A 20,997-nucleotide genomic window follows, 5' to 3' on the forward strand; every position below is an offset into this window, starting at 1 on the left:
GTGGTAAGAATGTGCTTTAAATGTAAGGTGTGTGCAAAACCTTATGTAGGCTAGAATGCACAGCAACTACTGCCTTACTGCACCCTAGTGTAACAATGGATTAGGCAGCACCAAGAGCAGCAGTAATAAAACAAGCTAATTCTCTCTTTGCCTTTTGCAACCCGGCAATAAAGACACCAGACCCCAACCTTAGTCCTCAGTCCACCAAGTAAGTAACCCTCACTCTGTCCCTGCTATGAAACAAAGAATCTATGTTGAGTCTCAAGATCAGGTTCCACCTGTTATCCTTCACCCTAACAAGACCTTGTACTAGACCTTGTGGTTTACAGAGCATCTCTGAGCATGCCTAGAGCTCTTTCTCTTCGTCTCAGGGGTGGGGAAACTGTGGCCTTCCAGGGGTTACTAGTTACTAGGTGACTACAGCTCACATCATCCACAGTCATTCTCCATGCTGACTGGGGGTGGGGGGTGGAAGTTGGGAGTCCAACAATATTTGGAGGGCCACAGATTACCCAACCGCTATGGTACAGAAATAGCTTGGATAGCAGTAGTGGTCGGTGACATAGACAAAAATGGATGAAGCAATTTAATTTTACCTTCATTAAGCACTCAGTTATACAGCTGCAAATAAAACAATTTAAGTGTGTTGTAAGGTGCATTATACAAATGTGGCACTAGATGGCGATGGTGAGCTATGGCAAATTCAATATATATTTTTTCAAAACATTTTTTAAAAAAAGCATTTTCCACAACTTTTTTTTAATGTGTGTGTAGATTCCACCTAAGTAGGATAGTTTCTAGGCACACACACACACACACACACACACACACCCCTTCATCTAGGAAAACATTATTCACTATCAGAATTCAATGACATATTCCAGCCAGGCAAGAACACTCAAGGAGGGCGTGAAGCAATGCAGGCGAGGGGGCGTGGCCTGGAGAGAGAGGTGTGGCCTGAGGAGAGTCCCAAGGGCCTGAGAGAGAGGCATGGAGGAATTCATTTGGTCCGCAGCCCAGCCCCACCTCTGCTGCAGCCAATCCAGCTCCTGGGTTTATAGACTTCCTGACAGATCTGACTCCTTGCATCTCTTTCTATTATGATGCAATACCACACACACTTTTAAATCCAGGGTGCGTAACCTCAGACTCAGGGGCCCTTCCAGCCTCTCCATCTGGTGCTTGAAACTCTCTCCAGACCACACCCTCTCACTGCCCTTATTTTTCTCCCCCCAAGTGTTTTGAACTGGCTGGAAAGTGTCCTTGAACTCTATGCCTCTTGCATTACCATACAACCATAGAGTTGGAGGGGACCCCGAGGGCCATCTAGTCCAACCCCCTGCAATGCAGGAATCTCAGCTAAAGCATCCGTGGCAGGTGGCCATCCAACCTCTGCTTAAAAACCTCCAAGGAAGGAGAGCCCACCCCCAGAATGTTCTTCCTGATGTTTAGTTGGAATCTCTAAAAAAACTCCACAAGGCCCCAAATCAGGCGGTGGGCAGACCTTGCCTCGTTTTGCTCTGCTTGGGCTGCTCTTTGCTGCTCTGGGTCTTGAGGACACGTGCCTGTTGGGTTGCACTCACTGCTGGGAGAAATCGCAGAGATACCACACAGGGTGACCCTCCGCAAAGGCCTACAAAGTGATGGGCTTAATGCTATTAACACTGGCGGCTGCCCAAATTCATATCTGTGGGCTGCACATCTCTGCGTTTTTTTAGCTCTGCTAAGAGAGAGCACGTGAATGACCCCACAACACCATCAGTTAATCCACAGGGGGGGAAAATTTAAGCCTCTAAGGGCCCCTCCAGAATGGTGTTTTTTGTGAGAGTGCACTATTGCAATCGATGCAATAATAACAGTGGCTCTTGTGCAATGCTTCCTCAATGCAACTGCAGCATTGCCACCTGGAGGGGCAGCCTTGCACTACAGAGTACACCATGGTGTAGAGGTTAGAGTGTCAGACTAGGGCCTGGGAGACCAGCGTTCAAATTCCCTACCTGCCTGCAGACTGTCTCGCCAGAGTGGTGCATGCTCTAGTTATCTCCCGCTTGGACTACTGCAATGCGCTCTACGTGGAGCTACCTTTGAAGGTGACCCGGAAACTACAACTAATCCAGAATGTGGCAGAATGGTGACTGGGAGCGGCCGCCAAGACCACATAACACCGGTCTTGAAAGATCTACATTGGCTCCCAGTACGTTTCCGAGCACAATTCAAAGTGTTGGTGCTGACCTTTAAAGCCCTAAACGGCCCCGGCCCAGTATACCTGAAGGAGCGTCTCCACCCCCATCGTTCTGCCCGGACACTGAGGTCCAATGCCGAGGGGCTTCTGGTGGTTCCCTCGTTGCGAGAAGCCAAGTTGCAGGGAACCAGGCAGAGGGCCTTCTCGGTAGTGGCGCCGCCCTGTGGAACGCCCTCCCATCAGATGTCAAAGAGAAAAACAGCTACCAGATTTTTAGAAGACATCTGAAGGCAGCCCTGTTTAGAGAGGCTTTTAATCTTTAATCAATTATTTTATTCTGCTGTTGGAAGCCTCCCAGAGTGGCTGGGGAAACCCAGCCAGATATGCGGGGTATAAATTTATTATTATTATTATTATTATTATTATTATTATTATTATTATTATTATTATTCCCACTCGGTCGTGAAGCTCACTGGATGACCTTGGGCCAGGCACTGCCTCTCAGCCTAACCTACCTCACAGGGTTGTTCTGAGGAGAACATGAAACTGGGGGAAAGCTATTCCCTTCCCAGAGTTACAATTTTCAGAGTAGTTTAGCAGTCAGTCCGTCTTCACAGGGAACACTGGGAAAGGTTGCCCCGTGAGGAGAATTAGGGGGTCTCCTAAGAAACTCTCAGCTCCTTTAGTAAACTACAGCTCCCATAATACCCTGGGGGAAGCCGCGGCAACATAGTGCTTTAAATGTATGGTGCTGTGGCCTCAGTCTTTTCCGTGCACACCCATCCTTAAAAGGTCCCTCGTTCAGAACGGAACAATGGCCTCTCAGAATAAGGTGTTTGTGGGGAGCAGGGACAGAGGTGTATGGCTGCTAGTATGCAGACAGTTGCATAGTTAGGGCCGCAACGATCAACCAGTCACCACCATCCCCTCCTCAAAGGGCAAAACAAGCAAATCATCTTTACGCTGTTGATCTTCATCTCTGTCCGTTCCTTCTTGGTGAATTGGCTGGCGATGTGGTGCAAGGCTGTGCGGCCTTGTCTCCTGGCTGCCCGCAGATGGGAGCTCCCTGCCTTCTTACAGCGGTGCTTTTCTGGAAGAAGAGAAAGAGTGGGACAGGATAGGGTCAAAAAAATTCCGATCTTAGAGAGAATACCTTGTTTATATGGATTCTGACATTGCCATGCTGTAATCCATCCCCCTTGGCTTTGCTTCCTGTTCCTGCTTTTCAGGCTCCGTACCTCCAACCTGAAATGCTGACCTCAGAATCATATGTGTGGTTGGGCAAAAAACAAAAGTGGCAGCTAGTTGTGGAGTGTTGACAAACCTGTCAGCTATAGGGTACTCATAAACAGGGCAGTTTCAAAAGCGAAGTGCTAGGTTGGCTACAGGTCCCTAACCATAGGAAAAGAGCTAAATGGAACCCTGTGGGCTGATTCCGTCCAATAGGTTGTTAATGACAGAAAGTCTAATTACGTCACTCTGAATGCCGTGCAACATGCTAGATGCAACAAGCAGTGAGCCAGCATGTGATATCACCTCCACCTCGTTCTGTTGGGGGACTGAGCCCTGTCATTATGACACAGTAAAGCAGGTGGAAGAGGAGAGGTGTAGAGAGGCCAGACAAAGGCCTGCAAATGGAGAGGTGTCCTGTTTGTCATCCTTTGCCCCCCCCTCCCGGGAAACTCACCAAACCAAACCTTCTGTAGCCTGGAACCAGGTGTGTGGATGCACCCGAATAGGATGCAGCTATGGGCAACCTGAAGAAGCTCCATCACCCTTAAAAGCAAGCCCAGAAAAGCAAGCCGAGAGTGATAGAGAACGTTCCAGGAACACCCTCTTCACTGTGAGATTTATTTTTTATTTTTTGGGGGGGGTGTGCATGTGATCTGTGAGTTTGTTTGGGCCCTGGCTGAGAGCCAGGATGAACGAGTGGAGGTCGAAAGTTGTTGTGCAGGGAGGTGCGTTTACAAGAAGAAGGAACTGATACCCGTATGGATGGTTTTATTGTGTCCTTTTTCTAAATTTGTGGCACATTGCTTGGAAATACGTTTTCATGTTAAGCAGTACTGAAATGGTCTAAATAGAATAATAATGTTTTTTTAAAAAAAAAATCTTTCCCGAAGCTATTTCGGTCAAAGAATTACCCGCCCTGTTCTGTAGTGATGGAACATCTCTGGATGTAAGGATAGTGGTGACCTTAATATAAGAACAGCTGCTCTTCTAACCCCATGGAGTCTTCCTCAGCTAATCCAAACAAACGCTTCTACAGCTTGCTTTCAGTCCAACAGTGATGAAGGAAAACCTCACAGGAACCTCCAGCAGCCTTCCAAAAGGGTCTTCCTACTCCCATTCATGGGACGTTTTTCCGGCAGCAGTTTGAGCAATGGCCAGCCATCGGGTGCCTGGGGGACCCTGACTGCAACAGCAACTCTTTCCCCACTTGTGATTCCCAGTGACAGTTGCCTCTCAAAGTGGAGGCAGAACCTGGAACGAGGATGGAGACTGCAGCTCCCGTCACCAAGGACCATGCAGCTAGAATGCTGGCAGCTGGAGTTCTGACAATACTGGGAAGGCCGCAGGCTCTTGCTGAAAGGGGGCGAGCATCTCCTGGTGCAGGGATAGACTATGCCTTTGACTCTGAGAGAGAGATATGCATGCACACATCCCAGATGAAGCCTTGCAGAGTGGGGAAGGAGATGCCCAAACCAGCTTGGAGCCAACAGCTGCTCTCTTAAGGCGTACCCCTCGCTCGGTGTGTTGTTCTGCCAAGGTGTACCCATCTGCTCTATCCTGGGTCTCGTGACCCTGTTTCCAGAGCCCAGCCTACCTCCCCCACCAAGGCCTTACCCTCCTTCTTTTCGCTCGACTGGCTCTTTCCATGGCTCTCGGTGATGTCCTTGAAGGAGAAGAGAAAAAGGACCACCTCGCCTTTCTCGTTCTTGATAGGTACGATGTCCAGCAGGCACCAGAAGGCTGTTCCTGCACCAGGGAGAAAAGGGAAAGGGCAGCATCACTATCTGCACCGAGGAGGAACCTGGATAGCTCAGTCGGTTAGAGTGTAGTGCTGATAACGCCAAGGTTGCAGGTTCAATCCCCGTAATGGGACAGCTGCAGATTCCCACATTGCAGGGAGCCTTCCAACTCTACAATTCTATGATTCTATTAATTTCTTCCTGGTGGTTTCCTTCAAACGTGCCTTCATGCCTAAACTGCCTTTGATCAGCTTAGAATGGCTCTACGTCAGGCATCCCCAATCTGCGGCCCTCAAGATGTTTTGGCCTACAACTCCCATGATCCCTAGCTAACAGGACCAGTGGTCAGGGAAGATGGGGATTGTAGTCCAAAACATCTGGAGGGCCGAAGTTTGGGGATGCCTGCTCTACGTTTTGGATGCTTCTTCTTACAAGGAAAAAGCAGCCTGCACGTGCTCAAAGGCACTCTGTCCAAGTTTTTTTTTGGGGGGGAGGGGAAATAAATTGTATCCTTCTTGGCAGTGGGCACAGGAAGGTACTTTGCACATGCTCAAAGGCGCTTTCTAAAACAAAAAAGGACAACCCTATAGAAATGCCCTCGTATTGGCTTGATCACAGCTGCTATGATCTGACCCAAACAAGGTTGGGGAGGAAGGTGTAGCAATCTGACATCTGGTGCCTGGGCTTGAGAGGGACTATCAGGGGTCAGCAAACTTGTTTAACAGGGGGCCAGTCCACTGTCCTTCAGACCTTGTGGGGGACCGGACTATATTTTGAAAAAAATAATCAATGAATTTCTATGCCCCACAGGGCCGTTTCAAGCCTGTTGGGCGCCCTGGCGCGGAGATCGCTCTGGCGCCCCCGCCCTGCGCCACCAAGACTACCCCTAGAGCCGGGCCTGATGCCCCACAAATAACCCAGAGATGCATTTTAAATAAAAGGACACATTCTACTCATGTAAAAACACGCTGATTCCAAGACCGTCCGCGGGCTGGATTTAGAAGGCGATTGGGCCGGATCCAGCCCCTGGGCCTTAGTTTGCCTACCCCTGGACTATATGGTGCAGTAGTAGCTTTAAAAAGTTAACGCTCAAGTCTCAAGCTGATGTTGCAAGAGAATCAGTGAATGTCACAACACATCTGAACAAATGCTTCCAAGAAGCGACAGTAAATATCAACAGGCAAAAAGCTGTACGATCAGCATAAAAACAGCAACACCATTCTAGCAGATTAGAATAGCATTTGTACAAGAAACCATCAGAGTGCAAGAGGGATAAAACTAGAAACTACTAATAATACCCATTTCATCAGCACTATTCAGATCTTTTCTAGCTTGGTGATATGGTTCTTACACCGTTTTTACTTTTTGATATCCCTCTGATGAGGACATTTGTTGAAATGTGCTGGATGATTAATTTTTATAAATACATCCTTTGGCAGCTGCTTGAGAATGACCTCTCTTTTCTTCTGTTTGGGCTATTTTAGGAGGATCGCCATTGTTTTTTAAAATGCAGTGGCAGCTAAGCCTTATTTGCTTAAGTAATTATAGGTAAAACATAAAAATATTAATATTTCCTTGCGAGTGCGGCTCGCATCTTTTCTAGAATGGAGGTATACCATTTTTCCATTGGTATTTGATGTCTAGCCATGACACTGCAAGCGATAGGTTATGTGATGGCCTAGCCTCTAGCCTTCAGCAACTGAGAAAGCTGTTATTTATTATCTTGTGGTGGGCAGCTGACAAACTCACAGAGCCCAGGTTTAGAGAGAGAAAAGGGCTGCCCTGAAAAAACAACTCTCTGTCTGTCTATATCCCCACACATTCCAAATATAGGATATAGAACAAGCTCCACACTCTTCACACCTGAAAGATTTGGAAGAGCTAAATGTGGAGGTAGTTTCAGAAGTTTGCCAAGCTCAAGCTGTTTCAACCAGGCGATATGAAGCAGTCTGCTTCGGTGGCAAGATCCACGATGGTGGAAGATCTCACTCCCAACAGATCACCTGCTGCCAGCGCCACTAGAGGCAAGAAGCTATGGCAGTGGGTTCTGGGTCCCGGCAAGATCTCACAGAGCTCTCATGAGATCTTGTGAGGCTCTTGCCACATCTACCCAGAAGCTACTTCCTTGGAGCTGCCACAAGTAGCCCCCTCAACCCCCTGCTGGCACTGCCATTGAAGAAGTGGCAGTGGCTTCCAGCAAGATCTCACGAGAGTTCCACAAGATCTCGCTGGAAACCAGAAGCCATACTACCCCGGTAAACGAGGCTTTGGCAGCAGGAAAGAACCTTCCCATTTCTTCGGTCACTGAAACAGGAGAGGCAGTACCTCTGTTAAGGGGTTTGTTGCTGAAAACAGCCCAGCATCTTAAACCATGTCCAGGGGGAAAATGCCAGTGGAACCCTGGAGATATGAGATGCCCCACCCCTCACTGAGGAAGCAAGTGTCACTCTGGACAAATTATTTCCCTTGGGCTCTCCAGAGGACCCATGACCCCGGCATTGTCTGCTATGTGCCAACAGCACTTCATCAGTCTGTACCAAAGAAACCCAAATTCTACGTGTATAAATGACACAAACCAGCCTATTCTAAGAATAAATTAACAACCTTAGAAAAAGCCAGCTTAGTCCAGCAGCCTGTTCTCACAGGGACCAATCAGCTGCCAGCGCGCAGGATCTGAATGCAGCACCACTCTTCCCCACCAGTGACGCCCAGCAACCCTCAGCCCCTGAGCTTAAATTGTGCTTAGCCCAACTCTGGCTTTTTTTTTAAAGATTTCACATGCTTTTAAGCCTGACCAGGGCTGGCCCAAGACATTATGGCCACAACAACATTATGGACCATTTGGATCCTTTCCAGTCTAGAGGGGCTGGGAGCTGGGGGCACTGTCATACAGTGGTTCCGCTCCTTCCTCCTGGGCCGTGTTCAGAAAGTGGTGTGGGGGGGATGAGTGCTCAGACCCCTGGGCACTCACTTGTGGGGTGCCTCAGGGTTCCGTTCTCTCCCCCATGCTTTTTAATATCTATATGAGGCCCCTGGGAGAGATCATCAGGGGGTTTGGGCTGGGTGTTCATCAGTATGCAGATGACACCCAGCTCTACCTCTCTTTCAAATCAGAACCAGTGAAGGCGGTGAAGGTCCTGTGTGAGTGCCTGGAGGCCGTTGGAGGATGGATGGCGGCTAACAGATTGAGGTTGAATCCTGACAAGACAAAAGTACTATTTTGGGGGGACAGGAGGCGGGCAGGTGTGGAGGACTCCCTGGTCTTGAATGGGGTAACTGTGCCCCTGAAGGACCAGGTGCGCAGCCTAGGAGTCATTTTGGACTCACAGCTGTCCATCGAGGCACAGGTTAATTCTGTGTCCAGGGCGGCTGTCTACCAGCTCCATCTGGTACGCAGGCTGAGACCCTACCTGCCCGCGGACTGTCTCGCCAGAGTGGTGCATGCTCTGGTTATCTCCCGCTTGGACTACTGCAATGCGCTCTACATGGGGCTACCTTTGAAGGTGACCCGGAAACTGCAATTAATCCAGAATGCGGCAGCTAGACTAGTGACTGGGAGTGGCCGCCGGGACCACATAACACCGGTCCTGAGAGAGCTACACTGGCTCCCAGTACGTTTCCGAGCACAATTCAAAGTGTTGGTACTGACCTTTAAAGCCCTAAACAGCCTCGGTCCTGTATACCTGAAGGAGCGTCTCCACCCCCATCATTCAGCCCAGACACTGAGATCCAGCACCGAGGGCCTTCTGGCGGTTCCCTCATTGCGAGAAGTGAGGTTACAGGGAACCAGATAGAGGGCCTTCTCGGTAGTGGCACCCGTCCTGTGGAACGCCCTCCCAGCAGATGTCAAGGCAATAAGTAACTATTTTACTTTTAGAAGACAACTGAAGGCGGCCCTGTTTAGGGAAGTTTTTAATGTTTAATGCTGTACTGTTTTAATATTCGGTTGGAAGCCGCCCAGAGTGGCTGGGGAAACCCAGCCAGATGGGCGGGGTATAAATAAATAATAATAATAATAATTATTATTATTATTACAATAAAAAACAATTGCCGTCAACCAAGCACTATCAAAAAGGGGCCAGCATGGATGCAACCTCAGCAGAGTCACCAATGGCTCAGGATGCGGAAAGTGTCCTAACCACAAAGCAAAATCCCGACAGTGTCCAAGCAGCCCGTGGCTCTAGGGCAGGGGGCATTTTACACACCAGGGGCCACATTTCCTTTTGGACAACCTTCCACGTGCCAGGGATGGGCAGGGCCAGAGTGCTGATGTCAGGAGCAGGTGTCAGGAACAGGTTGGCAATGCCTCACACAGCGTCAGTGCACTTAGCTCTTTACAGTGGTACCTTGGTTCTCAAACTTAATCCGTTCCAGAAGTCCGTCCCAAAACAAAAGCATTCTAAAACCAAGGCACGCTTTCCCATAGAAAGTAATGCAAAACGGATTAATATGTTCCTAAAATAGCAACCCCTAAAATAGCAATTTAACATGAATTTTAGTATCTAACGAGACCATTGATACATAAAATGATAGCAATAATCAATGTACTATAAAATAAATAAGCCAGTATTGTAGATGATAAAAATAAAAATTATTATTTTTTCTTATTTGCACTGATGATAGTTATTGTTTGGATTGGGGGGGCGGGGCGGGCTTTGATCCATTTCCGCAGTCACACAATCAATCAGTAGCTAAACTGGGTTCCACACAGTCACAACAACAAGTTAACCCAAAAAACCTCAAAAACGAAAACGCAAAATAAATAGCAAGAACAAAAGCGCCGAACTTAATCCGTTCTGGAAGTTCGTTTGACTTCCGAAATGTTTGAAAACCAAGGCACAGCTTCTGATTGGTGCAGGCACCCTGGAAACAATAGCCGACAGCCGCAGCGGACGTTCGGCTTCCAAAAAACATTCAGAAACCGGAACACTCAGGGGCGTAGCCAGGATGAAAATCAGGGGGGGGCAAGGGGCGGGAAGCAAGGGGCGGGGCCAAGGGGCGGGGGCGGGGCCACACCGGAGCAGCCCGAAATCGGGCTGCTCCGACTCCCTCCTCCCCCTCCACGATCGGAAGGGACGAGGGGGAGCCAGGATCAGCCCGAAATCGGGCTGCTCTGACTCCCTACTCCCCCTCCACGATAGGAAGGGACGAGGGGGAGCCAGGATCACCCCGAAATCGGGCTGCTCCGACTCCCTCCTCCCCCTCCGCGATCGGAAGGGACGAGGGGGAGCCAGGATCAGCCCGAAATCGGGCTGCTCCGACTCCCTCCTCCCCCTCCGCGATAGGAAGGGACGAGGGGGAGCCAGGATCAGCCCGAAATCGGGCTGCTCCGACTCCCTCCTCCCCCTCCGCGATCGGAAGGGACGAGGGGGAGCCAGGATCAGCCCGAAATCGGGCTGCTCCGATCCCCTCCTCCCCCTCTGCAATCGCTGGGGCAGGTGGAGGGAAAGCCCCAGAGCCGCGCAAAGCGGTTGCCTGGCTTTCCCTCCGCCCGCCCCACAGCCAGCCGGCTAGAAGGGACGTCTCCCTTCTCCCTTGCTGGCTGTGGGGCGGAGGGAGGGAAAGCCAGCCAAACGCTTTGCGCGGCTCTGGTGCTTTCCCGCCGCTCGCCCCACAGCCAGCCAGGGAGAAGGGAGACGGCACCGGGCGGGCAGTGGGGCAGGCTGGCCAGTGGCCCTGCTTCTAGGGGGGGGCAATTGCCCCCCCTGCCCCCCCTGCCCACGCCCATGGGAACACTTACTTTCAGGTTTTCAGCGTTTGAGAACCAAGGCATTTGAGTACCAAGGCATTTGAGAACCAAGGTACCACTGTATTTAATGAAACAAGCAGCTCATGAGGCCAGGCCTAGTGAGCACAGTAACTCTTCCAAGTAGACCCTGCCCCAATAAAGCAGTTGTGGGGACTGAAGTCCCCCCCCTTACCCACAGTTCCCTAAGAGTCCTCCTCCCCTGGGTCCTTTCCAAGCAATCTGAGACTAGGCCAACAAGCCTGTCCCTGCTCCTCCCTCTTCATAAATCTTCTGGTCTTGGGAGACCAGGAGGGAGAGGAGCTGGTTGCAGCAGCAGCAGGAGCCCCCCTGGTTTCTTCACCAGCCTGACTCATCGCTGCCTCTTGACCCTGCTCCTCTCCAGCCTCTGATTCTGCCCTGCTCACTGCCACAGACTCTTCCTGCTCACTAAACCACTGCTCACTTAACTTCCTGCTCACTAAGTGGAGCAGTAAAAGTAATCTTTCCCTCTTCACAGCAGGCTTCTATTTTCTTCACACTCATACAACCCTCTCTATCCTCTAACCAGGCAAGGAACAGGTATGGTCAGAGCCCCAGGGCATGCATTGCAACCAGTCAAAAACACTCCAGGAGGGTGAAAAGCAGGGAAGTCCCTAACTGGGGCCCGGCTCCATGTCCCTGTGGAGTCATTTCCATTCACCCACAGGACTACAAGCAAGCTTCCCACACCCCAGTTGCTGGCTAATCTCCAGAACCAAGCTGGCTCACATGGGTAGAGGTGCTCCAGCAAATGACTAGCTCCCAAGCTGCTAATATGTTAAAGTTAGCACCTTGAATTAGGCCCAGCAGCACACAAATAGCCTGCAGTGCCCGGAGGGGAAGGGAATTGTTATGTACTGAGCTGAAGTCCTCCCAGGGGGCTCCCCCAAACTCACCACTCTTCTTGTAAAAGCAGACTTCGGCCTGGTACTCCTGCTTCCCCTCCAGCACTTTCTCGATTCGCTGCAGGACGGCTTCGCAGGTCTCGCTGCCGTAGAGGAAGCGGCAGCTGCAGTTCTTTTGCATGACTTCTGTCCGGGCGAAGCCAGTAAGGTCACAGAATCCGTCAGAGCAGTAGACGATGGGGAAGCCGCGATGCACCTGAGCGTTGGCCAGCAGGAAGTTGCTATCTGCGAGTGGGTGGAGAAGAGAGACCCTGAGTTGTTACGCTGGCATTGGCGGGTGGGCAGAGGAGAAGGAATTGCTGTGCTGATTTCACAGCCTAAATCAGCCTTAAGGGCTTAAGAAGAGCCTGCTGGGTCAGGCCAATGGCCCATCTAGCCCAGCATCCTTTTCTCAACCAGATGCCCGTGGGAAGCCTGCAAGCAGGATTCGAACACAAGAGCACTCTCCTCCCCGTTGGTTCCCAGCAACTGGTTTTCAGAAGCATTTCTGCCTTTTGGCTGTGGAAGCAGAGCATAGCCTTGACAGCCCTCTCCTCCAGACTTTGCCAAGCTGGTGGCCTCCAGCTGGTGGGCTACAGCTCCCATCAACCAGGCAATCATGTTGGCTGGAGTCGATGGGAGATTTAGTCCGACTGGAAGACACCAGCTGGGTGAAGGCTGGCCTGAACGGGCAAGCCTGATTTAGGGAATGCCTCCTTTGGTGGTATAACCAGGACAAAGATTTCATGCAGATGTTGTTGATTCTGCAGCTCAGCTCTCGTCCTCTGAGCAGGCCCCTTTGAGGATCCCATCATTGGCCAGGCCTCTTCTCTGAAGTAACAGAAGCTGGAGGCAGACAATAGGCTTTTTATTCCCTGGTGGTGGAAGGTAACTTTGAGATTGCTGTTTATGGAATCTATGCTTCTCCCATTTTTGCTTTTAGGTGGGCTTCCCAAACTTGGGTTTCCAGCTGTTCTTGGACTACAACTCCCATCATCCCCAGCTAGCAGGACCAGTGGTCAGGGATAATGGGAACTGTAGTCCAAAAACAGCTGGAGACCCAAGTTTGGGAAACCCTGCTCTAGGTTTGTTAGGTTTTGGTACTTTTTTAAAGCCTGAAAAACTTGTCTGACCAGAAGAGAGACAATTCCATCAAAGGGGTGTGTGTGTGTGTGTGTGTGTGTGTGTGTGTGTGTGTGTGTGTGTAAAACTTGTGGTCCTCCAGGTGTTGTTTTGGACTACAACTCCTATCATCTCAGGCTGTTGGCCATGTTGGTTGGGGCTGATGGGAATTATTGCCGGACAATATATGGAGGGCCACATTTTCCCCATTCCTGGTACACACATACAGAGTGAAGCCTCTCTCAAACTACTGTCAACCTTTTTAAGAATGATTGCCTGTCCTCAAGTCAATATGAAGTAATACTACATAATTGAGAAAAGCGCCTTTGAGCCACTGCAACCCGCTTCCCATAACGTTAGCATTAAAGAGCTGAACATCTCTCCAGGGAACATGTCAGGGCTCCCATACATGACTTCTCTTTCTAAAAATAAAATAAGCACTGCCTTCGGACTTTAGGTGTATTCACACATTACATTTGGCGTACAAACTGAGTACAGTGGTACCTCGGGTTACAAACACTTCGGGTTACAAACACTTCAGGTTACAAATTCCGCTAACCCGGAAGTAGTACCTTGGGTTGCGAACTTTGCCCCAGGATGAGAATGGAAATCATGCGCCGGTGGCACAGCAGCAGCAGGAGGCCCCATTAGTGAAAGCATGCCTCAGGTTAAGAACGGACCTCCAGAACGAATTAAGTTCATAACCTGAGGTACCACTGAATATGGGTACACAAATAGCTGAGCTATATGCTCATACAGTTAGTCACATACAGTGTTCAATGTTCAATGCATGTACTGCCTGCGTACCCAATAGCAGAGCTATACAAAGCAGGCATCCTACTTTCCCACAAACACCTGCACAAGTGCGCAGGCAGTGTGTGCCTGCGTTCAGCACAACTTGCAAACAAGCCTTCTTCCTCATGAAGGTAGAGACAAGTTGTACACAGGTACAAGCTAACATGTGTGAACACCCGTCAAAGCCCATTGCAACACTAGAAAAGGTGCCAAATCACTAGACGTGATGCCCAACCCTGCAGTTTCACTGTGGGCCTCTTTCCATAGGAAGATCAGAGGCAGAAGGAAAATAAACAAAACCCTCCTGCTTTGTGTTTCCCTGTTGCAAGGAGAATCTGGGCTGTTGTTGTTATGCCACCGACCAAGTGGAAGGAACTCCTTGTCTAGGGAGGCTTGCTTGTGTGTGCGCGCACACTTCTGTCTCGGAGGGCCTTCTGAACGCCGGCTAAATCTCCTTTGTTTACCTTGGGCCTTCAGTATCTGCTTTTTCATGATGTTGTGCTCCAGGCCTGGCACCAGCATGCGGGACCCTTGGGCAGCTGCCAGCACCCCCAGCACCCTGCAGGGCCCACTGCTGAAACTCTCAGCACTGCCCACTGGCTGCTGTTGTAATTTCCCACAATGCCTTGGGAGGGTTTTGCACCAGAGGCATTGTGGGAAATTAAAACGGCATTGGCCCCGCTCTGATTGGAATACTGCAATTGCCATGCATATACCACCACCACCACCCACTGTCTGGGAATCACACCTGGGCACCAACAATGTAACAAAAAGCACATTGGGGTGTGTGTCTTTGCTAAAGGCCACCAAGCTGCCATTCCTTGACGTAGTGTCCTCAATATGCAGGGTGGGCACTGCAAAGTATAAGAGGATAGCACCGTGCTGCAAAGAGCTTACAAGCGAAAAAATTGAAACGGAGGCTGCAACAGAGGAAGGGCTAAGGTTTTATTACAGGCTGTTAGGCTTTATCGCTGTTACAAATTTCAGCAGAGATGTTGCAAATCACTTTGATTTCTAGCAGATGTGGTGCTACAAACAGGCAAGGGTGGAGCAGAGAATAAGACTTCCAACACTGTTCAGGGGTAGCAAATTTGACCCATGGAACTCCAATCGCATGGGAAGTTCTCTTGCACCACTGACAGATTCCCTCCTGGGGAAATAAGCAATTTGTTGATGATGGTGGGGACTTCATGCTAGAGCTATCCTTAAGTTCTCCTTCCAGAAGATTCCCTGTTCCATCTCCAAAACCAGACACTGCGCGTGCTGCCTGCCCACCCCTCCTCCTAGCACAAATCACTCTGGATCTGAAGGCTGACGATGCACTTTGCTTCCCAGAGACTCAGCAACCGCTAGGACCAAAGACACACCTGTCCCCTGAGGTGCTGATGGTGGGAAGAGATCTGCCCTGAGCTGACTTGATCCCTGTCAGAAGCCTTGAAGAGAAATCGGGATAATGAATGAACTCGTGTTATTACATGTGGGGTGGGGGTGGGGAGTTCTGGCAGAGATCCTTTCCCTTTCCCCTCCTCCCTGAACATGAGGGTTAAATGTTAAGGCTGTGAGGCAAAATTTGCCAAAGGGAAGCTGCTGCGCTTAGTCAGGCAAATGTGCATCTATTTTAAATAACATATAGTTTGCATCTGGAACAGGAGATTATACAAATAACCGAGGCACCTTCCCTACAGAAAACGAGAGCTTTGCTCAGCTGCAACCCTCTCCGTTTCTGAGAACTCACCAGGCACTGCTCACTTGTTTCGATGCATAGTTTATTGGGCATCAAAAGGGGCTAGAAACTTGCTTTTTTGAAGAAACCAAACCAAACCGTATGGTATGATTGCAGATGCACGGAACACACAACACAGAGCCTTGTCCAAGAGAGAACAGCAGGAGAGTTGGGACTCAGGAGATAAAGAGGGTAAGGTGGAGGTAGACAAATTGTGGGAGGGGGGTCACAGCTGAGTCAGCTGAGGATTGGCAAGAGAGACCATAAAAAGCATCCCTAGTAAAAGATAAAAACTGGGTGGAGAGATGTGCCTAAATCTCCTCACCCACACCCTTGGGTTTTTTTGCACTGCTGCCAGAACTGTAACATTTTCCTGAGACTGCCACAGGCCCGTATTTCCTGGGGTGCTCTTGAGAAAGGAAGGCTTATCAGCCCCTGCATGGCGCAGTCTATTTTTGCTTCCTTCGCTGCATGGCTTTCCTGATCCTTGCACGAAGGGTTGCCGGTGGAGGATACTGAAGTGGCAGCACGTTCTGCCTTCCGACCGGCTCTCCCTGCCCTGCTTGATTAGATGCTTTGCAGAGTGTTGATCAGGATGTTGCCACCTTGCTCCTTGGCATGGCCCCAAGGCAGACAGATGGCCCTCTGCGGGGAAGGTGCCAAATTGGGACATTTGGGCTACGGATTTCCATCCAGCAAGGTCAAAGTGTTACCCCCTCAAATGGCACCCAAGTCTGTGTCCTCAGAGAGGGCCAAGAACCGCAGAAGAGCTATGAAGCCCAACCCTAATGAATAAGGTCCCCGTGTCCCCTTCCCTCTGGATCAATCCTGGCCATGCTGCGCATATTGCCTTTGAAGCAAATCTCTCCAGGTGATCTGAATCGAGATGAGGTGGCATCCTCAAAGGGTGGATCTGGGACAGCATTCAGGGCAACAGAGTAGGAAACAGGCATATATGACCTGTGGGTTGATCAATCCACCAGAAAGTATTCTTGCATAAGCAGCACTGGAATGAACAGGAGCCAAACAAGGATATAGTGGGCACAGTTTATTTCAATGAAGCTTCTGCACAAGATCTTGCCTGTAGATTTTGTGGTGTGTGTGTGTGTGTGTGTGGAGGGGGGAGACTTTAATTTTCTGCACCAGACATTAAAATGCCTTGAAGCAGCTCAGAGCTGGAGAATGTCTGGAACCAGTGGCACATAGATGCTTAATGCTGTAATGGCTTTAATGGAAGAAATTCAGTCCTGCTACTATCACACCAGGGCTTAATTTGAGCAGGACACAGCTCTCCGTCCCATTTTCTATACTGGTATTCAGATTTGGGGCATGACTTTTAAAAAATATATTAAAAATATATTTATATACTGCCAACTCATATAACATATGAAAAAAGCAGTGTAGAAAATTAGGTGCAAGTATAATAAAACATAAGATATCCGAATAACAATACAAAATAGTCGTGAAAGTGACTGGCTCGCCTTGAAAAACTTTAACAACGGAATAGGTCTGCCAAAAGCGAGGGCACGTGGTTCACCTCTGCTGGAACACCATTCCACAGCATGGGACCAGTAAAACATAATGCCCAACTTCTAGCTGAAGCCAGTCAGGCCTCTGTATGACGGGAAACAGCTAGCAGTGGTCTTCTAGATGGTCTAATACCCTAAACTTGGGTCACCAGAAGTTTTTGGATTACAATTCCTATCATCCTTAACCACTGGTCCTGCTAGTGAGGGATGATGGGAATTGTAGTCCAACAAGAGCTGGGGACCCAAGTTTGAGAAACCCTGATCAAGCTGGGATATAAGGGCTCAGGCAGTCCTCAAGGTGACCTGGACCCAAGTTGTTCAGGGCTTTCAGCCCCCAACATCAGCCTAGCCGTGGCCTATCAAAATAAGGATTGATGTGCCTTTGCACATACGCAGAGTGCTTTGTCCTCCTTACTGAAATCCAAGCTTTACAACCGAGGGCTGGGGTGGGTGAGTATGACTTACAGGCATCATTGAGCCTTGATCTCTTTTTCATTATGAACCAGAATTGCCTTTGGAGACAACGGGATAATGGCCCAGTTGACCAGGACTTCAGTTTGTGGCCTCCCCCCTTCCCCCAGGCTGGCTTGAGGGCTTTGTCATCTCCCTAAGGTAAAGGTAAAGGGACCCCTGACCGTTAGGTCCAGTCATGGATGACTCTGGGGTTGCGGCGCTCATCTCGCTTTACTGGCCAAGGGAGCCGGCGTACAGCTTCTGGGTCATGACTAAGCCGCTTCTGGCGAACCAGAGCAGCACATGAAAACACCGTTTACCTTCCCGCTGGAGTGGTACCTATTTATCTACTTGCACTTTGATGTGCTTTCGAACTGCTAGGTGGGCAGGAGCTGGAACCGAGCAATGAGAGCTCACCCCATCGTGGGGATTCGAACCGCCGACCTTTTGATCGGCAAGCCCAATAGGCTTAGTGGTTTAGACCACAGTGCCATCCGCGTCCCTATTCTCATCCCCCTACCCCAACCCAATTGTTTAACTCTCGGTCACCTCAGGTCACTGCTTGGATTAACTTGGGAGGGGCTTGTGTGTGTGTGTGTGTGCGTGAAAAATAGTTTGCATCTGTAGCTAAGTCCAGTTTTTGGCTTCTGGGATGCAGGATTAGGGGGCTGCTTAGAAGGGCTGTGTATTAAAATGTGCACTCTCTGCGGTTCTGAACAGCTCTCCCTCTAGCCTGAGAGGCTGGCCGGCTGGCTGGAACCACATCCTGTAAGCTGCCCACCCTGAGAGGACACAAATGAACTTTTAGATGGAGCATCAGCAGAAGAGAAGCTCAGGAGAGGAGCCTCCCACCAGCCTGGAAGTATGATTTGGGAGCAGTCCAAAAGTTGTTTTACCAGCGCAGATCTATTCAAATACTTATGCAGGCTGCCTTTTCAGCTCGGATTTTACTAGGAAGCTCTGATTTTACTAAGGGACTGGGAAGGGCAAATGCAGGAGGAGCAAAATTCAGTCTCGTTGGGTAGTGAACTTCATAAAATCAAGCCCCTCCACACTCTACAGCAGCGGCAGGAAACCTATGGTGCTTTGGAGTTGATCTCCAACTCCCATCAGCCCAGCCAGCATAGGCAATGGTCAGGGGTGGTGGGTGTCTGGGTTTGGCCATATCTGAATGCAGCAGTTTCCCCAACACTGCACTAAAGTAATCTATTCCACACTGGAAGGTTGTGGGAGAACAGCAGCAAAAGTCTGACTAAATGTGCATATCTTTTTTTTGCTTTTGCTTTGATTTTCAAAACAGCAAACAACAAATTAAACAGAAACAACAGAAAATAAATAAAAATAAATAAATCAGAGTGTCTGCAAGACACCACAAAAATCTAAGATATGCATGCAAAATACTATCAATAATGTAATTGGCGCTACTCCTTTGTCAGTTAATTTGAAAGCAAAGATGTAGACTAGGCACTGCTAAATTAAGGCTAGAAAGTTCCATTAATGGTGCCTCATTAGTCATTAATTTTCTTTCCTTTTTTTGCTTGTATTGCATATCTTATTGGCAGCAGGCCTATAAGCAGACACGGCTCAGGATTTCCCCAAAGTGTGGGGTTTTGACCCCGTTGAGGTTGCTGAAAGGGGCTACTGAGAAGGAGGAGTGGGCATATGAGTTTGCATGTGCTTGGGGTCCAGTTAACAGCAGGCTGCAGATTAAGGATTGAGAAAAACGGGGGAAGGGAGACTAGAGAAATAGGTTGGGTGGGCTTAGAACAGAGTAAGACAACTCTGTCTGCGTTCCTTTGTGGGTTTTCTTCTGGGGGCCGCACGCCAGTGCAAGGCCAATACACAGACACCCACCCACATACAGGCACTCATACATACCAGCACATCACATTTCCATTCTTACGCATAACATCCACTCATTTTCTCTCTTCATTTTAGATGCTAGGGGTCCACCCACAATGAAATGTTCTTTAACGTCAGCTGAATTTACTTTTTACACTTGTACACCACACTTCCTTCAAAGAGCTTTTGGTGCATACGCCTGTGGATTCTATTGCCTTTCCCGTTCAGAGTGATGAGCAGTTCTGTGGAACTCAGAAGCTTGCCTACACTCACACCAACCTAGGTATCTTCCAGTATAGCATTTCCTTTGCCTCCTTTGCACTAGGACTCACATGCCTGCTTGCTGCCATTGGTGGAACTCCCTCAGAAAGACAGAGCCCTGTTCAGAATGGGGCTCAGAGATGCAGGCAAGCAAGACTGCCTCCAAAACACACAAGGATGGACATGAGGACATGAGGTTGCTGTGATGGGGATAATCCACCTTCAGCCATTCATGTGGGAGGCAAGGAAGGATGTGAATTGAAAATCCAAAGCAATTGAGCCAAAGGATGAATGAGCTTTGCAACCGATGGGGAATTGTGGCTCTGTAGATTTGATGTTAATCTCCCAGTTAAAAGCCTCGTGGAACATGCTGCAGCCAAGCGTGATCCATGAGAGGGTTCCCCGATTACAGCTGAAGAGGGAACTCCGGAGTGACTTCCTGCATCTTCTGCTGTAACCACTGAGCAGCACAGCGCGCACAAGCTGGTGATGGAAATTGGGAGTCCTGCTTCCCAGCTCTCCTTGTGCTATGCCAATATTTATTTTATTTTATGTATTTATTGTGTTTATAGTCCAACTTTTTCTCCAGAAAGCTCAAAAGCGATTTACATTGTTTTCCCCTCACTTAATCCCCGCAACAACCCTGTAAAGTAGGTTAGGATGAGACGTAACGACTGGCCCAAGGCCACCCAGTTATCAAACCCTGGTCTCTCAGGTCCTAGCCCAACACCATTGCACCACCACAGGTTCTCAGACACCGGACCCCTCCTGGAAAAGGAAGGAACCCAAGAGTCCTGGCTCCCACAACATTTTTGCTTCCAAAATTGGATAACCCTACCACACTCCTCCCTGCCCAAACTTAGATGTGTGGGGACTGGCTGCTGTGACTTGATTACATCCTGTACATGCTCAGGGGTCCTCTTGATACTGTAATTGCCTTTTGCGCTTGGCATGAAGTTAGTCAAGAGGACATGTGATGTAAGATAGATACGGTAGGTGCCTCTGAGCACTTGCAGAGTGCTTTCTCTCACAGCTGAGCAATCACCACAAAAAGCCCACAATTCTGAGATTTGGGCATAAGGAGCTTCAAGACAATTTCAAAAGAAACGTGAGCCTTGTCTCTTCACAGTTTTGAAGCGGATTCCCTGCCTCCAATATAACCAGCTGCTTCTAGTAAGCGCCTATCTAGTAAGGAGAGCTGGACTGCCACTGATGTGGCTCTTTTTTCTTGCGCCACAAGGGCGTCAGAAGCAGCCGCGGTCTAAGCCCCCTAGGAGGAGTTCAGGAGCTGTCCGAAGTGCTGATCTAGCGTCCTGCCTACCGAGAGCAACGCGGAATTCCTCGACGCGTGGCGCGCTTAAAACAACAACAACAACAACTCGGATAACTAAGGGGCTCGCAAACGAGATTCCTAAATCCACAACATGGCTTAAAAAGAAAAAAGAAATAGGCCAGCCAAAATGTTAC

The 20,997-nt window shown here is 49.4% G+C and overlaps 1 protein-coding gene across 1 annotated transcript in view; it reads right to left on the reverse strand.

Moving 5' to 3' along the window:
• KCNH4 (potassium voltage-gated channel subfamily H member 4) overlaps positions 1-20,997 on the reverse strand; it is a 56,450-nt gene that overhangs the window by 32,085 nt on the left and 3,368 nt on the right. Inside the window, exons 2-4 of the mRNA XM_035135492.3 lie at positions 11,818-12,051; positions 5,030-5,161; positions 3,145-3,272 (exon numbers count right to left, since the gene is read on the reverse strand). Of these exons, the coding sequence (XP_034991383.3) occupies positions 3,145-3,272; positions 5,030-5,161; positions 11,818-12,051 (494 nt within the window). The remainder of the gene's footprint in view (positions 1-3,144; positions 3,273-5,029; positions 5,162-11,817; positions 12,052-20,997) is intronic.

This window comes from Zootoca vivipara, chromosome 12 (genome assembly GCF_965207765.1).
Source record: "Zootoca vivipara chromosome 12, rZooViv2.hap1.1, whole genome shotgun sequence".
NCBI lineage: Eukaryota > Metazoa > Chordata > Lepidosauria > Squamata > Lacertidae > Zootoca > Zootoca vivipara.